Source organism: Ictidomys tridecemlineatus, chromosome 1, assembly GCF_052094955.1.
Source record: "Ictidomys tridecemlineatus isolate mIctTri1 chromosome 1, mIctTri1.hap1, whole genome shotgun sequence".
NCBI classification, from domain to species: Eukaryota; Metazoa; Chordata; class Mammalia; order Rodentia; family Sciuridae; genus Ictidomys; species Ictidomys tridecemlineatus.
Window position 1 is genome coordinate 35918351 of NC_135477.1, and position 20654 is coordinate 35939004.

At 39.1% G+C, this 20654-nt stretch overlaps 1 protein-coding gene across 3 annotated transcripts in view; it reads left to right on the forward strand.

Annotated features, from left to right (window-relative positions):
- Nucleotides 1-1338: 1338 nt before the first annotated feature.
- Pank1 (pantothenate kinase 1) overlaps nt 1339-20654 on the forward strand; it is a 68686-nt gene continuing 49370 nt past the window's right edge. Inside the window, exon 1 of one of the 3 annotated variants that reach the window (XM_040272021.2) lies at nt 1339-1787. In XM_040272021.2, coding sequence (XP_040127955.2) covers nt 1496-1787 — 292 coding nt within the window. In that variant the 5' untranslated portion in view covers nt 1339-1495. Of the gene's footprint in view, nt 1788-2153; nt 2641-20654 lie in introns of those variants that run through there. The other 2 variants (XM_005333743.3, XM_005333744.5) reach the window with 2 other exon arrangements.

Sequence of the window (20654 nt, forward strand, 5' to 3'; positions counted from 1 at the left end):
GAAGGACAGATAAACAGCTTAGCTCTAGCTTGGTGACCTGGAACTTTAACATGAATAACACAGTTTTGATATTCAGCCTGGTCTATGCATCAGGTTAATTTACAACAATGACCTCCTGTAATTTTTATGTAACAGTTTTTGGAGCATTTATTGTGCTTCAAGATTGAACCAGGCACTTTTAGATAAATCTCCCCACAAATGTCCCACATTACAAATACAAAAGCAAAGGCCTCGAATTACATAATTTTTATAAGATCCTCTCCATCCAAATTTGTCTGGCCTACTGAGCATTCCCCCTTGAGTTTCCTGTTGTCAGGTGTGTTGAGCAATGAGTCTCTCTGGGTTTGCTCAGTGGTTGAGTTGGAACTGGAACCCAGGGCTGACTCCAAAACTCATGGTGTTGATGACCCTTTAATGGTGCCTTACCTTCTTAAAACAAGAGACAACTCCTAATTCTATAAATAACATGACATTGTCTCTTCAGGTCCTTTCTGGGTGAGGAAAGCGCTTTTTATAGCTTGGGATTGCTTCTGTTTTCTTGGTCTCTTCCAGCACCAGTTAATCCTACCCAGTTTTGTCCTTCACTGTCCTTACACTGACTGTATTCCTAGTTTTCCTCCTTGCTAGACAACTAACTCCATGAGACCACATGGTATTGGTCTGTGTATGCCAGCAAAGAAATTTCACTCCTCCCCAAGTCTGCCTACCTTTCTATAAATAATCGTTCTCTTTCCTCAGGCCTTTGAGTAGTTTGGTCACCTAACGCAGGCGCTCGCGCGCGCGCGCGCGCGCGCGCGCACACACACACACACACACACACACACACACACACACACACACACACACTCACGCGCGGCAGGGGGTTGGGTAGTGGCAACTTAAGTGACCTTGCAAAGGTATCTAGCCCACTGGGGACAGAATTAGCAAACCTGAAACCTCTGCAAATATTTGGCTTCCTCCCACATTCCTCCTGAAGCTGCTGAATCCCTCGCGTCGACCTCACCCAGTACCCTTTTAGCTCGCTCGCCATACAAAGCCCAATCCGCCCATCTCTTCTTTACAAACCCAGAGAACTTCATTCCCCATGTTGAAACTCGGCGGTGGCGGTGGCGGGCAGGACTGGGCATGCTCAGTGACAGGGACAGGTCTGGGAGGCGAGGAAGCTACATTTGAAGTCGCGCGGCCCAGGGATCAGGGGGAGGTGGGCGGCTGGGGCCCCGGCTGGGGGTGCACGGAGACCCCAGATTCCGTGCCCAGGGACAGCATGCTCCAGGCAGGCGCTGCAGGGCGGGCGCGCGAAGGGGAGGGCGTGGAGGAGGTGGGGGAGTCAGCGGGAGGAGGGGAGGAGCGCTGGGCTCGCCATCCCCGGGCGCCGGCTCTGCGGCTGCTGAATCGGAAGCCGCAGGGAGGATCTGAGGAAATAAAGACGACCGAGAATGACCTCCAGGGAGGCCGCTTGAGCCGGGGCCCGCGCGCTGTCCCGCCAGCCCCAAGCATGGGCGACCGCGGCGGGCAGCCGGAGCGCTCAGCCTCGCACACCCCAGGGGCCCCCGCGGGCACCAGCGCAGCCCTCGTGAACGGGCTGCTGCACAACGGCTTCCACCCGCCTCCAGTCCAGCCGCCGCTCATTTGCAGCCGGGGCCCCTCGGACAGCGGCGACGCGGCGCCCCCACGCCTCCCGCTCCTGTCGGAGCTCCAGCCACAGCAGCTGCTTGCTCAGCATGACTCTCCGGCAAAGAAATGCCGGCTGCGGAGGAGGATGGACTCCGGGAGGAAGAACAGGCCGCGTAAGTCCCGCCCGGAGGGGAGCATCAGCGCGAAGTAGGCGCAGCGCGCTGGGACCGGGAACGGCGGGAGCAAGCACCGCAGTGCATTCTGTGCGCCCCAGCACCCGCGGTCCAGGGACTGCACGGAGGGAACGCTCGGGAATGACTCTTTCCCCAGGGGTGCCAACCATTGATTGAGCCTGCTTCTTGTTTGGTCCTGTCCGCATAATGGGCCGACTGGACATGGTCTGAGCTGCTCCTTAGGTCACTGCTCTATAAAAGGCGAACGCACTGCCCACCCTTCTAATTGGTCCCTGGGAATTGCACGCCTGTGAGCAATTGGTGGAGTCCGGGAGTAGGGATAGAGTGGGCGCATCTTTCTGGGATTGCAGCTCGGACGACCAGTTAGCCCTTTGAATCAGAGAGTAACTGCCAGTAACTTGGGTCTACTGGGGAGCTCAAGTCTGGAGGCGTGGAGTTGAACAACCCACTCCCCCCAAAATTACAGCGTATCAAACTCTTTTCACAGCCAATAAGAGGGCCTGTTGGGAGGGACACACCTACTGATACCATGTGGGCTGGAACTATGTGGACCAATGAGGATTGCAGGTGGATTTTTTTTTTTCTGGGAAGAAGGTGGGTAGAGTTATGGGTTTATAATTGTAGTGTACAGTGCAGAGAGCCGAAGTGCGTTATTTCACAATCGGTAACTTGTATATATAATGGTAGTTTGTAAAGGGTACCTATCCCACTGGACGTTCTGGGATGTAAATTTGTAGGTCGAGTTTACGACTTTTTTCTTATCTGAGCCGAACCTCATTGAACTTGTTACCTCTTTTGTCTTTAATGAAGCTTATAAATGGCAGAAAGCAAAGTAAGTAGAATGCATGCAAGTAAATGATTGCATTCAAACTTTCATCTTTTGCACATGATTATTCTTGGATATAGGAAAGTTGTTATATAGATTTTGGATTTCTTTTCGCGGTTTATCTTTTATTGTCTCCTTTTGACTCAACTTTTCTGCATTGAATTAAAGTTTCTAAGACTTTGAGAAGTCTTTTAACGTGACTTTAGGTGAATCCAATGATTGTATTTTATAGATCTGAAATGTTAAGATTGCAAGTTAAAGTTTTCTGTGGAGCTTTGAAACTGCACAGCAATTGTAGTTGTAGTTGTAAGAAAGGCATGTTGCACCTAGATTTTTCGTTACTTTTGTTTTTGATCCTTGTTAGAAAATGAATTTCTTTTTATGGACTTAATATCGATTGCTTATGGTTTATTAATCTGTTTTACTTCTTTTGAAACCACATTTTAGTTATTTCTCTGATCTATATTTACAAATATAGAGATTGCAACAAAAAATAGCTAAAATATAATGAAAGAGAACTGCATTGAGTTTTTTGTTTAGTATTATCAACTCTAATTTTTTTTTGTTTTGGGTAGTGGGGATTGAACCCAAGGGCAATTAACCTACTGAGCTACATTCTCACCCCTTTTTATTATTTTACTTTTTCATTTTGAGACAGAGTCTAGCTAAATTGCTTAAGGCCTTGCTAAACTTTTGAGGCTGACTTTGAATTTTCAATCCTCCTGCCTCAGCCTTCCCAGACTCTCCAATTGCTGGGATTACAGGTGTGTGCACTGCACCCAGCTCAAATGGTGTGTTTGAGGATACACACCTCTTAAAATAATTTTTAAGGAATTTAAAATATGACAAGGAAAAATCTGTGCATGTTTAATGTAAATGCACTTTCTTTTCCAAATATTTTTGTTCTAGAGTGGGTTAAATACATGCACCCATACTCTTTGGGTCAAGTAAATAATAGCTTGTAGACAAAAAAAAACTAACCTACGCCTTAACTTGGTGCTTTAAACCAATAGGAATTATTTTAATACACAAGAAAACATAACTTACTGCTGTGTGCTTCGTGTCAAAAACCAAATTGGTGTATTTCTTACAAAAATAAAAATATTCTTTTAAGTAGTCATGAGAATTATTTATAGTTTTAAAGGGATTCATCTGATTGGCTTTTCATTATCCTACCATGTTTTCTTTTCTCAGATTTGAACAAACATTTCTAAAATAAAGTTCACAGGGTTCAGGGGAATCACATCTGCACAATTTACTACCAATATTTCTTCTAAAATTGGATTTACATATGTGTAATCCCAGTGACTTGGAGGCTGAGGCAGGAGGATTGTAAGTTCATGGCTAGTCTTTGCAATTTAGCAAGGCCCTAAGAAACTTATACCATATCGTAAAATGTAAAATAAAAAAAAAGGCTGCAATATAGTTCAATCATAGAGTGCCCGTGGGTTCAATCCCCAGTACTGAAAAAGAAAAGAAGAAAGAAAGAAAGGGTTTAATTTTTTTTACCTTGCCTATTAACATTCATATATCTTTTTATAAAAAAGAAATATTGTTCAATCAATTGGTACTTTGATAAAGAGGCATGTATTTAGATTTAAGCATGTTTCTATTTTCAGATAACAAATTTTACATGAACAATTATTGCAAAAAATAGTTGGGTCCTTTAAATGTGAACTTTAAAAATATGCTGGTGGTAAAGCATCAAACTGGACAAATAATTAATTTTTACTTACTAGTTTACAACATGAAATGCCTGCCCCTATCCAAACTAGAGGCATTAAGATATATTTGTGTGGATAGGTGTATTTCTATTTGTAATAATATGCATTCAAATATTGCAGGTGTGAAAATGATGAATGGAATAATGAAAAACAATTCCATATTTTTAGATTATTTAAAAAATTGAAGCCGGACTGCTCAGTGCAAACTATTCACCATTCTATAATCTAAAAATTGGATTAGGAAGCTAAAGTTATAGCTCAGTGGTAGAGCACAAGTTTAGCCTATATGAGGCCCTGGGTTCAATCCCCAGCACCTCTCCCAAAAGAAAAGTATGTGAATATATGCATTTGATGTCACAGAAAAAAAAATGGTACAAGTGACATCATCATCTCATTGAAATAACTATTTCCATTTCTACAGCTGACTTTGGCAAAAGACTTTCCATGGAGTTTCCATAAAGTATCAGTAGGGAGATTCCTTGTCTACTTCTTGCATTGATTCTTTGAAGCACACCTAAATAACACCTCATGGGTCAGTTCGTGTGTCAAATACTTTGAGGCTATGATCATTCTGACAAAGATGCTGTGAATGCCTAATGTGTAGTATAAAACCAGCCACCTAAAGGACTTGGATTTGAAACTCAGCTTGATCATCAGAGCCCATTACTTGACCTTTATGTTTGTTTCAGTACTAATAAAGTGGAGATAATACTACTGCTGTGGAGTTGATGTGAGGACAAAACTAGCTAATACAAGTAAAGAATTTAGATTCCTGTGTGGAATGTAGCCATTATTTATACATGTCAGCTGTCATCACCATCACCACACTAAGTACTGCCCACCCTTAATCCACAGAACATGACAATTGAGCTGGCAGATATAACCTTAAACTGACTTTTTTTTCTTTTCTTATTTTCCCCCCATTAGGGATTAAACCCAGGGGTGTTTTACCATTGAATCACATTCCCCCTCCTTTTTATTTTTATTTATTTTTTAAAATTTTGACGTAGGAGTTCACTAAATTGCTGAGGCTGGCCTCAAACTTGTGATCCTCCTGCCTCAGCTTCCCAAGTTGCTGAGATTACAGGTGTGTGTCACCATGCCTGGTTATGCATCCAGTTTTTGAATTACTAGTTCAAACATTGTAGTTTTTTTTTTTTTTTAAAGAGAGAGTGAGAGAGGGGGACAGAGAGAGAGAGAATTTTAACATTTATTTATTTTTTCTTAATTCTCGGCGGACACAACATCTTTGTTGGTATGTGGTGCTGCTGAGGATGGAACCCGGGCTGCACGCATGCTAGGCGAGTGCGCTACCGCTTGAGCCACATCCCAGCCCAAACATTGTAGTTTTGATTCTTGATTAGACTTGGAATATTTTACTGTATTAGAAAGCAATTTTTGTACATAACTCTTTTTTTGGTTTTTAAATATTTATTTATTCTAATTTGTTATACATGACAGCAGAATGCATTTCAATTCATAGTACACATATAGACACAATTTTTCAGGTCTCTGGTTGTACATAAAGTAGAGTTATACTATTCGTGTCTTCATACATGTACTTTGGTAATGATGTCCATTGCATTCCATCATCTTCCTACTCCCCCTCCCTTCCCTTTAGCCTATCTAAAGTTCCTCCCTTCCCCCCATGATCCGCCCCCATCCCCGTTATAGATCATCACAGAAAACATTCAGCCTTTGCTTTGGGGGTGGTGTACATAACTCTTTCTAATAAATTATTTTCTAAGATAGGTGAATACACTTGACCCAGAGAGTCTGGGTCCATGTATTTAACCCACTCTAGATCAAAAATATTTGGAAAAGAAAATGCATTTACATTAAACATGTACAGATTTTTCTCTTGTCATTAGTCCCTTAACAATGCTGCCTAAAAACTATTCATATAGTATTTGCTTTGTGTTAGGTATTACAAATAATCTAGAGCTGATTTAAAGTATATGAGCCAGACACATTGGCGAACACCTTTGATCCCCGCTACTCTGGAGACTGAGGCAGGAGGATTGGAAGTTCAAGGCCAGTCTCCACAACTTAGTGAGATCCTGTCTCAAAATAAAAATTGAAAAATGGCTAGGGATGTAGTTTAGTGGTAGAGTACCCATGGGTTCAATCCTGAGTGCTGCAAAAAATAAATAAATATAAATAAATAAAAGTATACAAGAGAATGTGCATAGTTTATATGCAAATACTGTGCTATTTTATTTAAGGGATTTGAGTGTTGGAGAATTTTGGTATCTCTGAGGAGTCTTGGAACCAATTCTCCCATGGATTCAAAAGAATGATTTTCAAGTTTGTCAAAATTACATTATGAATGGTACAATGTACATTTGAAGTAAGGATTAAGAGTTTAAGGCCCAGGTGTCCAGTGTCTAAGTGTTAAAGATCAGGATTCTGTTAAACGCGTGAACACCACTTTTCCTCCAAAAGACTTGTAAGTGAATTTCAACATTAATACAGAACATATTTTATTTGGTTTGGTAACCAAAGATGGAAGTAATGCTTTAATTCTTAACATATGGGATATTTAACAAGTGAGCAAAACAAAGCCCATCATAGTTTTAGAGACAGAATAAGTAGGGAAAGAAAGAAGTATTGGTTTTAACTGACAGGTTTTTGTTTTTGTAACAGTCTGACTCTTAATATTTTGTGTGTGGTACATGGATTTGTGTGTGTGTGTGTGTGAGTGAAAATACAAATTTCCATAAATAGATCAGGGTTTGACTTATATATTCAATTACATGTGCTTTAGCTTTAACATGAAAGAATGAAAGACAGTATTCATCTTGGGATCACAATATTCTGAATCAGTTATGGAAACTGTTTGGTGTACCCAGTGTGGTGTACAGAATTTTTAAGTAGACCTTTTCTCTAGATAGTGCAGCTGTCAAGATTGATATCTCATTACCTAATTCATGGCATCTTTTAGATGCTTAGAGTTGGTTAGTCACATGTGTGCATGTGTGTGAATGAGTGTGTGCATTTGTATGCGTATTTTCTCCTTGGGAATGTATTTGAGAGCAGCATATGATTCAAAAGGGTGGGACTGTTATTTTTAGAGACAGTTACATTAAATTATGATCTCTGTAGTTTGGAAAGAGGGTGGAAACTCATGACAACAGTGGGTCCTTAAAGTAACAGCTTTGATTCAGGAAGTAATGTGGGTAGCTATTATTGAGCAATGGCTGAGTGCCCCTTGTTCTGAATGTTCTTTAACAAACACATGTGTGTATTCTCATCTTATTTATTTATTTATTTATTTGGTACTGGGGGTTGAACCCAGGGATGTCTAACCACTGAGCCACATTCCTAGCCCTTTTTATTTTTTATTTTGAGATGGGTCTCACTAAATTGCTTAAGGTCTTGCTAAGTTGCTGAGGCTAGCCTGAAACTTGTGATCCTCCTGCCTCAGCCTCCCAGTCACTGGGATTACAGGCTTGCGCTACCATACCTGGCCAGTAGGACCCAAATTTAAACTCAAGCCTATTTCCACTGCCAGCTGACTTCTACCACAATAAGACTATTACTTATGTTGGGAATAGGAAATTTGGTTTGTAAAAATTTCTGAAAAGATAGATATATGCAATCTGCACAACTTTGGCAACAAGCTCACCTATGTGTCTAGGGGAGTAAAACAACCAATATGAAGGAGAACTTAACTTGTTATGTGACAGGCACCAACCACTTTACATGGGTTATTTTATCAAATATTCCCAGCACCCTGTGGGATGAGTACTATTATTTTACTGAGAGCTCAGGGTTTTGACTCTGCTGCGTAGGATCCTGGTGAGTTCCCAGGAAGTAAGCATTCTGCAGTGGAAAGATCTTTGGAGCCATCAGAGCTGAATTCAAGTTCTCATTTCAATACTTACTAGCACTATGGCCTTAGGTGAGATACCTTCTGAAAGGAAGCTTCCCTAATGCCTGCTGATGTTTCTAGAAGCTGGGTGTATGGTCTGTGTCTTGATCTTGTTGTCACATTCATGGAATACCCCCATTGCAAGTCAACTTAGTCAATAAGAAGAATGTGTAATTTATTTGTCTGCTAATGGAGTGTCAGGACAAAGTTATTTTTTTAAAAAAGGAAGTGTCTTCCTTTGATCTTGACTGATATCTTAGCCCTGGTGTGAGACAAATATGCACAAGAGATGAAAAGGATTAGAAAGATGAGCACTCTTCCTCTCTAAGAGCCACATGAATTGAACAAGACTTCAGAATTCAGAACATCTGCATCTAGTTCTTAGGTCATCTTTTAAGCTTATTCTCTAGGGATTGGGAAAAATGGGCTTGCCATCTTCATTCTGGCCAATGATGAATGAGATGGATATTTCTGCCCGTTGCCTTTAGTATTAGCAGGTGGGCCTTCTTCGCCCTTTGCTGAACCTGAGGCTGTAGAAACTTTTTACATAGGAGAGGTTCAGAACAGATAACCTGCATGAACCTCTGTAAACTTTAGCCAGCCCGGGCAGTGCCAGTTACTTGGAAACCTCTGGAGTTTCTATACAAACAACTTCTTTATAGCCCCAGGTAGATTGTCTAGGTGCGAAAGAGGCAGGGATAGATTTAGTTGACCTTTTTTTTTTTTTTTTTTTTTTTTTTTTTTTAAAGAGAGAGTGAGAGACAGAGGGGGATAGAGAGAGAGAGAGAGAGAATTTTAACATTTATTTATTTTTTTCTTAGTTCTTGGCAGACACAACATCTTTGTTGGTATGTGGTGCTGCTGAGGATCGAACCCGGGCCGCACGCATGCTAGGCGAGCGCGCTACCGCTTGAGCCACATCCCCAGCCCCCGATTTAGTTGACCTTAAGTATGATATGAATCAGCAGTATAGTAAGGGTTGGAGCAAAATGTAAGTACTTCATAAACATTAGCCATTATTATTGGCAGTGGCATTAGATTTTCTTCCTTATACTATGGATCTGCCTTGCTATAACTTCTGTTCCTTGAGGATACAATATATCTTATCCATCTTTTACAGGACAGCACATTAAATATTTAATAACTGTATTGTCATAACTCTGGAACCTACCCTCTGAAGAGTCAAGTCCTGTACACTTTCCTGCTAGATTCCCCTATGTGGAATTGTATTACATGGCTGGCAAGATTTAAAGCAAGACTGGAAGAGGATTGTTCTAAAGGAGATTGGGGATTGTTATAAAGGAGATCAAACAAGTATTGACCTAGGTGACCTCGAACTCTGAGATTTAATCATTCCTGTGAGGTCTACAGGAACTAATGAGATTTTACTCCTTTGGGCCAGGCACCATGCTAGACTCTGGATGTGATATCCAGTTTCACATGACTCTAAGCTGAGTGTAACTTGAAGCCAGTTGCCTAATTTGATTTTACTCAGATGCCATAGTAGTTCCAGAAGTCAAGAAACTGCATGAGAGAGTTAGTTGATTCTGTTTGCTATTCATACTTAACCAACTCCATATTTTTTAAATTTAAATTTTAATTAATTTATTTTGAGATGAGGTCTTGCTCTCTTGCCCAGACTGGCCTCAAACTAGTGGTCCTCTTGCCTTAACCTCCAAGTAGCTGGGATCACAGACACACACCACCATATCTATCCGCAACTATTACCTATGTTTGATGAAAAAAAATGAAATGGATGTTATATATTTAGGATGTTATATACTAAAAAGATAGTATAAGTCTGGATGGTCCTTTTCCTTTTGCAGAAAGTGTTCACTATGAGAAAGGGTCCAAATGTGATTTATTCTTTGGGGTCACCATGTAATATTTCATTAGCATTTTTTAATAGTAATAGGGGTACCATAATTAATTATGTCAGGACCACAGACATATACTGGAATTATCCTAGGCAAATTACAGTGATGTTTTTCCTGCCTCTGGGATCTGATCATATAGAAGTTTTCCTAGCTCTGCACTCAAGATGGGCTGGGGTTGGTAGCTCACTGGCAGAACATTCACCTAGTATGTGTGAGGCACTGTGTTTGATCCTTAGTACCATATAAAAATAAACAATTAAAATCAAGGCATTCTTTCCATCTATAACTACAAAAAATTTTTTTTAAAAAAAGATCTTTGGACAGGGGGTGGGGGGGATGTAACTCAGTGGTAAAGCACCCCTGGGTTTGGTCATCAGTACCAAAAAAATAAATAAATAAACAAGATCTTTGGGTATGATAGGTATATTTACATCATGGAAATTAGCAAACAACTGAAAAATCAAAGCTTTATTTTCACTTTTTAACCCCAAAGGTATCCACAGAAGTTTATTTAGGAAAGTAGATACATATTCAACACACAAAGGGGACAGTGTCATCAAGAGAGATGCCTTTAGGGTAAAGCAAGGAATAAACATCATGCAGACTATCTCCAGAGGTCAAGACAGCCAAGGGTTTTATTTTCAGAGATCTTATTGTTAAACAATGACCAGCACACAGTGACTAGGACACACAGTTCACAGAAAGGCTCAAAGAAAAGTCCTAAAGGGCATAAGTAATACCAACTGAAGTACTGAAGCATTTGAGGTAGAGAATTGGAGGAAAGGTCAACAACATGCCCTTTGCTAAGTATGACTATGCCAGAAGATGAGAAGTTAGATAAACTTTTTTTTTTTTTTTTGATACTAGTGACTGAACTCGGGGGCACTTAACCACTCAGCCACATAAAAGCCCTTTTCATTTTTTATTTTGAGACAAAGGTATTATCAGCCTCCCATTCTCCCTCTTAAATTCCTACCCCAGAGATAGTTGGGCTCAGCGCTGAACTAACCAGTAGGTAGATCAAACAGGTATTATTAGCGTGCTATACATGCAACAGCGGTTCCAAAGAAAGGAGAAAAAATAACATGCGTGTCTTTTTGTTTTGTTTAGCTTTTTACTGGGGCTTGAAACCAGGGGTTCTTTACCACGGAGCTACATCTCCAGTCCTTTTTATTTTTCACTTTGAGACAGGATCTCACTAAGTTGCTGAAGCTGCCCTTGAACTTGGGATCCTCCAGCCTCTGCCTCCCCAGTCTCTGGGATTACAGGCATGCTTTCATCACACTTGCTGTGAATGACTTGAATTCAGCTACTTGTTTATTGTGGTTTGGGGAACACCAAATTTTTTTTTTAAATAAATAGATATAAATCTGGCGCCAATTGGGCCTTGTATCTTTCTCGGGTGATATATAATTTATTTATTGCTGCTGAAATGTCAGGGTGGAGTTGTTAGAATATCTTTATTTTACGTTTCTTATTAGGGTAGGCAGGTTAAAATTTGTCCTCGCCAAGCAGGAAAGGAGCTTGGTCTGTCTGGTTTCATACACAGATTTGGGAGGCAGAATAGGGACTTCCCCAGTTTAGACCTGTTTGAATTTTGCTTCAAAGATAACTGATTCTGTGCCACTTGTTTTTTCACTGTCCTGAATGAGTATTTGGAGAGTGTTTGGGTTTATAATTTTTTTTTCATTTAAGTAAATTTTAAACATTAAACAAAACTAGAGAACATAGTATAATGAACTGCCAAGTACTTACCACTCAGCTTCTTTAATTATCAAATCTTGTTTGATCTTATTTTATTTCGTCTATAAAATGCCCAATCTTGTGGACTGGGGATGTACCTCAGTGGTGCAGCACTTGCCTAGCATACGTAAGGCCCTGGGTTCAATCCTCAGCACTGAAAAAAGAAAAAGAAAAGCATAAATGCTCAACCTCCTCTCTTTCCAAACTGGATGATATTGAAGTAAATCTCAGCAATCATCTCACTTTAATATTCAATGTTTTTGTGTATATTTCTAAAAAATATGAACCCTTTAAACATATAACCATAATCTGTTATTTGCTAAAACAAGTGTCTGTATTACATCAGGTTAAAATCATAGTATTTAATAATGCACAATTAGATGAATAAATGAATAAATTCAGTTATCTAACTACCATTCTTTAGCAACACTGAACTACACCCCCAGCCCTCTGAACTCTTAAAACTTTGGCCTGTAGGTACATGTACACAAATTAAAGTTGTTACAGCTCACTTGTAGGCAAATAAATGAAAATTTGATGATTGTGTTGCCCCCAGAGAATCCCTTTGTTTGCTAATACCTATTGTTGTTTGTATATAACTAATTTTTAACCATTTCCTCATGGACTGAGATTTCAAATCTCATTCTTGGAATGAAATAGCCTGTGCAAAAAAATCTGCTTTGGGATCACCCCAAAATCACTGGACTAGAAATAATATCTTCTAATTGTTAGGGAATAAGTAGTTTTTGTCTGACATTAAGAAATCAGGAACAATATTGCCTGGTGTGATAGCACATACATCCTCTAATCCCAGCTTCTCTGGAGGCTGGAACAGGAGAATGGCAAGATAGAGGCCAATTCTGAGCAGTTTAGTGAGAATTTATTTCAAAATAAAATAAAAGGCATGGGGTTTTAGATCAGTAGTAAGAGTGCTTGAGGAGCATGTGTGAGGCCCTGTGTTCAGTCCCCAGTAAAGAAAGGAAGGATAGAAGGAAGGAAGATTTTAAAAGAGCTCCACCCCTCCTTTCCTTTGAAGCCATTACAGTAGGGCCAGTGGAGCAGGCTAAGATACTATTAGTCTCTTCAAGATACTATTAGGATTGAGGACTAGGCTCAAGCCCCAGAATCTGGAGTCTCTGGGTTTAGAGCTAAACTGGGGGGTAAAAGGAGGGGTAGTGGTAAAATTTGTGAAATTTACAATACCAGACAATTTTTGGAAAGATAACTCCTTATTTCAATGTTAAGCACAAGAACAAAGATCTTGAGTCTATTTAGGATCAGTCTGTTTATCAAACATTCTTGGGGATCAAACCAATTAAATATCAGTGAATTCTTATCTGTGTAAATGCCAGACTGGGTTTTTCAGTTGTATGAAAATGTACTTCAAATCCATTTTTATACATTCCTGCCTTTTTTGACAGAAGGAATATTATTTAATATATTTCAATAATTTAGAGACATTGTTAATACCCAGTTTTGTTCTATTGTGGTGCTGAGGATTGAACCCAGGGTTTTGTGCATGCCAGGCAAGCACTCTAACCACAGAGTTCCATCCCCAGCTCTGGGTGAGTTCCTTTAACCTTTGTGAGTCTCAGTTTTAAGTATGCCTTGGAAGAAGCTTCTTCTGAATTGCTATGAATAGACCATTCTTTAGCAAATTTGTGGCTCTGAGGTCTCTTTTTGTCGTGCTAGAGATTGAACCTAGGGGCTTAGAAATAGTGGGCAAGTGCTTTAACACTGAACTACACCCCCAGCCCTCTGAACTATTAAAAGTTTGGCCTGTAGGTACCTGTACACAAAAAAATTGCACAAGCTCCAGTGTACCACTTCAACACACGTGTACCAGACTTAATTAAATTTTAGTCAAGCTGTAGGCATATTTGCTTGGCAACTTCTTTAACTCGGGCTTAGGTCAGTTATGTAATAACAAATAAATGGGTAACCTGTCAAGCCCTCACTAATGTTTTCTTAGCATTTTAGTACTTATTAAAAGATTTGAATGGTTTTTGTTTGGTTTTCATATTTATCACAAGCAAAGTGAGGAGTTATTAGATATGTAATATTAAGCTTGCATGAAATATTTTCAGCAAATATATCCAAGCTACTGAATCAGTTTTTATTCCTGAGATGGCAAGAAAAGACATTCAAAATACAGCCTATGATTTGCATTTGCTCTGTGAATCAGGGTTTTTTTTGACCTAGGATTGAACCCAGGGGCACTTAACCACTGAGACATATCCCCAGCCCTTTTTATTTTTTATTTTGAGACAGTGTCTCGCTAAGTTGCTAAAAACCTCGCTAAATTGCTGAGGCTGGCATTGAACTTAAAATTCTCCTGCCTCAGTTTCCTGGGTTCCTGAGATTACAGGCATGTGCCACTTTGCCCAGCTGAATCAGGCTTTTTTCGATATTGTGTTAAAGTCAACAAAGCACAAAAATAAATGGGTGCTGAAGTTCATGCAACTGCTGTTTTCAACCCTAAATGACGATTTCCAGCCTTTATGTTGATCAAAACAGCACTATTGTTCTTATAATTAACTTTACGTGGGTGTGTGATGATTTGTAAAATAAAAGTGCAAAAATGATGTCACTTCTCTCTTTCATATTACTTTTTATTAAAAAGTAATAAAAAAAATTCCAATGCTACAGAGTCTGAAAAATCTCTCTTAATGATAGAAAAGGGGAGGACACTATGCCCTCAAACTAAAGGGTCCCAGATGAGTAAAGTATCTTTTCTCTATCAAATATTTCCACTAGATGTGCCTTTATTAAAAGTTGAAAAGACAGGAGCAGTGGCACATGCTTGTAACCCCAGTGGTTTGGGAGGATGAAGCAGGAGGATTGTAAGTTCAAAGCCAGCCTCAGCAACTTAGTGAGACCCTAAGCAATTTAGTGAGACCTTATCTCTAAAAAACGGCTGGATGTGGCTCAGTTTAACTCCCTCTGGGTTAATCCCTGGAACAACAACAAAAAAAAATTATTCTAGTAGAAAAACATTTACTACTAATCACAATGACCATCACATCTGGCAATTTACCAGTGATAACTCAGAAGGCAGCTGAGAGCTGGAAGGAAGCAAACACTTGAACAATACTTCCAAAACCAGTGTTGGCAAGTAATTGAAACTAGAGATGCTCAGTCTTCTTACACTTGGGAATGCTTCCATGCTCCCCCTGGGAGTCCGTTTACTATTCACCAAAGTAACTTTTTTTTTTTAATGGTATTGAGGATCAATTCCAGAGTTAGTGCCTGCTAAGCAAACTCTCTACCACTGAGCTACACCTCCAGTTCCCAAAGTCACATTTTTAACAGACTTACTTTTCTCCTTTCTCTGCATTCGTACAGTGTGGGACACTGTTTGAGAGACACATTGCAGTAATGCTATAGCAAGAAATTAACACCTTTAGTCCAAAAACAAGACAGAGAAGCTATAATAAAAACAGAAGAATACTCAAACGACAGCAGACCGGGAAGCCCAAGTTTACATGGTTCCTGAGGGCATCAGTGTGTGGTGGGCACAATAATTAATTTTCATATGTCTCTGACTCATCAGAAAGAACTAAATATTGTTCAACCTATTTTGTTTAAGAACATGGGAAATTGGGTCATGCATTTTGAGAAGATTTTCTTCAGAAACTATTATAATTTGGCATTTCTATTTTAAAATTTATTAACCTGTACAATGAAGAGATGGAGATGTAATTTGTATACTATGTAATTAATCCATTTAAAGTATACAAACCATGGTTTTGAGTATATTCAATGTTGTGCAACTATCACCACAATCAATTTTAGAATATTCCATTGTCTCTCCAAAAATATATTAGCAGTTACTTCCCTTTTCTTCCTGCAACGTCAATCCCTAGGCAGCCACGTTAGTCTATATAGCTTTGACTCTTTGACTCTTCTGTCTATATAGCTTTGACTCTTCTGGACATTTTATATGTGGTATTTTGTGATTGGCTGCTTTCACTTAGCATAGTGTTTTCAGGATTCATAGGTGTGATAGCACATATCAGAAATTTGTCTCTTTTTGTTGCCAAATAATATTTCATTATATGGACATATCACATGTTATTTATCCATATTCATCAGTTGATGGGAATTTGGGTTGTTTTTCCTTCGGCTATTATGACTAATGTTGCTGTGAACATGCAGGTACATGTGTTTATATAGATGTATATTTTCATATTCCTGGTAGAGGAATTGCTGGGTCACATAGTTCTGTGTTTCTCTGGCAGACCTGCCAAACTGTTTTCCAAAGTGATTGCACTCTTGAGCATGCCCACCAGTGGTATATAAGGATTCCTGTTTCTCTACATCCTCACAAAATTTGTTGTTTTCTTTTTCTTTTTATTAAAGCCATCCTATTATTTTGAAATGATATCTTAGTGGGATTTTATTGACTTTTCCTTAATGACTAGTGATACTAAGCATCTTAGGTGCTTATTGTAGGCCGTGTCCCTACAACACTAACATCCTATAATTTTCAACTTTTTGTGAGTTTGATTCTTATGTGCAGCTACCTTTTAAGTTTCTTGAATGCCTAAAAAGCGTCAGATTTTGTTGGTTACTGTTCTTAAGAAGGTGTTCTAAACAGAGCTGCCATTAGCAAATATCAAAGGGTTGTTTTAATAAAGTAGTGTTTGGTTCTGGGGCAATATGAACTTCACTCCTTTCTTTTCTTTTTTTAAAGTATTATAGTTAAACATAATAGTTGGATTCATTTTGACAAACTCATACATGCAATTTGACTTGATTTCCTCCATTTCAGACCCATTACCCTATCCTACACATTCCCTCTTCTCCTCCCTCCACAATTCTCCTCCCTCTACTTTACTGATCTTCCTTTCTCTCATTCATTTATTTATTTGTTTGTTTTTAAAAATATTTTTTTAGTTGTAGTTGGACACAATACCTTTTATTTTTATTTTTTTTTATTTTTATGTGGGGCTGAGGATCAAATCCAGTGCCTCGCACATGCTAGGCGAGCGCTCTACCACTGAGCCACAACCTCAGCCCCATTTGTTTGTTTTTTATTGATGCTTTCTACTTATACAGAAAGGTAGATTTCCCTATATTTGTATATGACATAGCATGATTTTGTTATATAGATTCTGCATATTCTCCCCTTTCCTGTCCTTCCTCCCTCTCTGTTGATCTCCTTCTACTCTACTGAAATTCCTTATGTCTTTATGCATTCCTTATATCTTTAAATATGATCCTCTCCTTTTTTCCCCCCTTATTTTTGCTCTAGCTTCTGCATATGAGGGAAAACATTCAACTCTTGATTTTTCTGAGTCTGGCTTATTTCACTTAGTGCGATATTCTCCATTTCCATCCATTTGCTGGTAAACTCCATAATTTCATTCTTCTTTATGGCTAAATAAAACTCTGCTGTGTATGTATACCACATTTTTAAGTCCACTCATCTATTGATAGGCATCTGAACTGGTTCTATAATCTGACTATTGTGAATTGTGCTGCTGTAAACATTGATGTGGTTACATTCCTGTACTATGCTGATTTTAGACATAAGGAAGATCAGTGGAGTAGTAGGAGATCAAGAGAAAGCGGTTTGGCACATCTTTCTTTAGTTCCTCCACCATCGCAGCTCTACTTCAAAGGTTTGCCAGTCTTGCATAGTCCAGGCTGAAATAAATGAACAAAGCCATTTCTGGTAGATCTGCTGTCTTGTCTAGTAGTGCCACCTAGCAATGCTATTCTCTCCAAAGTCTCTTTAATTAACTATTCCCCGGCATTAAATTGCCAATAGCATCCCTAGAGAAGGCAAGCATGCTCTGGTGGCTTGTCAAGGCAGAAAACTAAACCTCTTGGTGGTTTAAACTGAGATTTGCTTAAGCAGGTAATGAGATTACCATCTTGAGCCCCAGTGCAGGGTATTAGGAGGCTGGAGGAGCTGTACCTGGGTGGACACTGTGATCACATTGGAGATAATCACAAAGGTGCATAGTTGTTGGGTCCCTTAGTACACCTGGTCAAGAATTGTGGAATCTTCTTTTTTCATCCAGGGACTGTATTTCTGATAAACAAGATGGTGTGATAAGCTGACGACCATGTAGAAGGTAGATGTTCATCTTCTATTATCTCTAGATTAGGCAGAACCCCTAGCTTCCTGGTGAGAAATAGGGGTGATGATTATGGTTGTTTGTATTTGTGTTTTCCTTATGCCTCTTCTGGACAGCCTGAGAAATTACTATGGGATGGGAGTCAAATTTCATCTGCCTGACATTTCCCCTCCTAAAGACCTGGAGCAGAAGACACAGAGGGCTTGACTGCAGGGGTGCTGGGGAGAAGTATCACTGGAGCGACACTCCCTTTCTGTTCCAGTTTATCTTGTAAGGTGACATGGAAAGGCTTCAGGACCTTGGGAAAGAAGCACACTCTCTGAGCTGCTCAGGGACATGAGGAAGACACTGAAGAGAAAAAGCTCTTATAATCTCATGAGTTTGACATTTCTTCAGTTTTTTCCGCCCTCTATTTTTTATTGATGCTTATTATGGTTTGGATGTGAAGTGTCTTCCAAAACCTCACATGAGACAATGCACAAAGGAGAAATGATTGGGTTGTGAGAATCTTAACCCAATCAGTGAGTTAACCTCCTCCTGCCCCCATAAGGATTAACTGACTGGTAACTGAGGTGGTAGAGTGTGCCTGGGGGAGGTAGGAATTAGGGGCGTAGCTTTGGGGCATATTTTGTATCTGGCATTAGAATCACTGTGTCTGTATCCTGATCACCATGTAAGCTGAGCTGCTTCCCTCTGCCACACTCTTCTACCATGGTGTTCTGCCTCACCTCAAGCTCCTAGGAATGGAGCTGGCCTTCTAGGGACAAAGTCCTCTGAAACCATGAGCTCTCAAATTGTTCCTCCTCTATAATTGTTCTGGGTGGGTCCTTTTAGTCACAGCAGCAAAAAAAAAAAAAAAAGCTGACTAAAACAATGCATTATGATTATAAATCATAGTAGGATTTTTTGTTATATATTCATACATGCACACATTATAATAATGTAATTTGGTCAATGTAATTCCCCAGAACTTACCCTTTCCCACCTCTTTCCTGCTCCTGGTCCCTGTTCTCTAGCCCACTGATCTCCCTTTTATTTTCATGAGACCTAACTTTCCTTTTTTCCCTTTTTCCTCTCTAACTTCCACATACGAGAGAAAACACAGGACCCTTGACTTCCTTGGTTTGGCTTATTGTGCTTAACATAATGGTCTCTAGTATCATCCATTTTTCTGCAATTAACATAATTTTATTCTTTTTAATGGCTTAATAAAATTCCATTGAACATATATACCATATATATTTTTTTTCACCACACTGAAGGTTGAACCCAGGGGTGCTCTACCATTGAACTACAATCCCAGCCCTTTTTGTTTTTTTATTTTGAGACAGGGCCTCTTGAAGTTACTGAGGTTAGTCTTGAATTTTCAGTCCTCTTGCCTCAGCCTCCCAAGTCTTTGGGATTACAGGCATGCATCACCATGCTGGGCCTATACACAACATTCTCTTTATCTGTTCATACATTGACGTTTCCTAGTCTAGTTCTATAATTTGGCTATTATAAATTGTGCTGCTATAAACACAGGTGTGAATGTATTATATAATATGCTGATTTTAATTCTTTAGGAGAAGTACCGAAGAGTGGTATATCTAGGTTATGTGGTATTTCTATTTCTAGATTTGAGGAACCTCCATACTGATATCCACAGTGGTTGTACAAATTTATAATCCCATCAGTAATATAAAAATGTTTCTTTTTCTCCATATCCTCTCCAGCATTTATTATTGTTTGTATTCTTTTTTTTTTTAAAATCTTAAGACTTTTTTTCTTTTAAATTGGAACATTATAGCTATACATACTAGTTGGGTTCATCTTGACACATTCATACACACGTGGAATTTGGAATTTGATTTCAGTTCACTTTCCCCCACTTTTCCTTTCTCTCCTCCTTCCCCAACCATTCTCCTTCTTCTACTCTCTGATCTTTCACTCATCTATTTATTGATTTTTAATTTTTTTGTAGCTATAGATGGACAGCATGCCTTTATTTGTCCATTTTTATGTGGTGCTAAGGATCAAACTCAGTGTTTCACATGTGCCCAGGCAAGCGCTCTGACACTGAGTTACAACATCAGCCCTCTTTATTTTTTTTTTTATTAGTTCTTTCTACTTACACATAAAGGTGAAATTTCCTGTGGTATATTTATATATGCATATAGCATGATTTAATATAAATTATTCCATATTTCCTCCCCCTTCTCATTATTGTTTGTATTCTTGCAGACTGCCATTCTGACTGTAGTGGGATGAAATCTCAGTGTATTTTTGATTTGCATTTCCCTAATTGCTTAATTATGTTGAACATTTTTTCATATATTTGTTGGCCACTTGTATTTCTTAATTTGAGAATTGTCTGTTTTGTTCATTTGCCCATTTTTTGATCGTGTTTTTTTTTTCAGTGTTAAAAGTTTCTGAGTTTTTAATATACTCCAGATAGTAATCTTCTGAGTGAAGAGTAGCTAGCAAAGATTCTCCCATTCTGAAGATTATCTCTTCACATTCATACTTGTTTCCTTTGCTGGATCGAAGCTTTTTAGTTTGACGTCATCCACTTGTTGATCTTTGGTATTATTTCCTGAGCTTTAGGAATCCTTTTGAGAAAGTCGTTGCCTATGCTTGTATGGAGTGTCAACCCTACATTTTGTTCTAGGAGCTGACAAGTTTCTGGCCTAATTCCTAGATGTTTTGATTCTTTCTGAGTTGACTTCTCTGC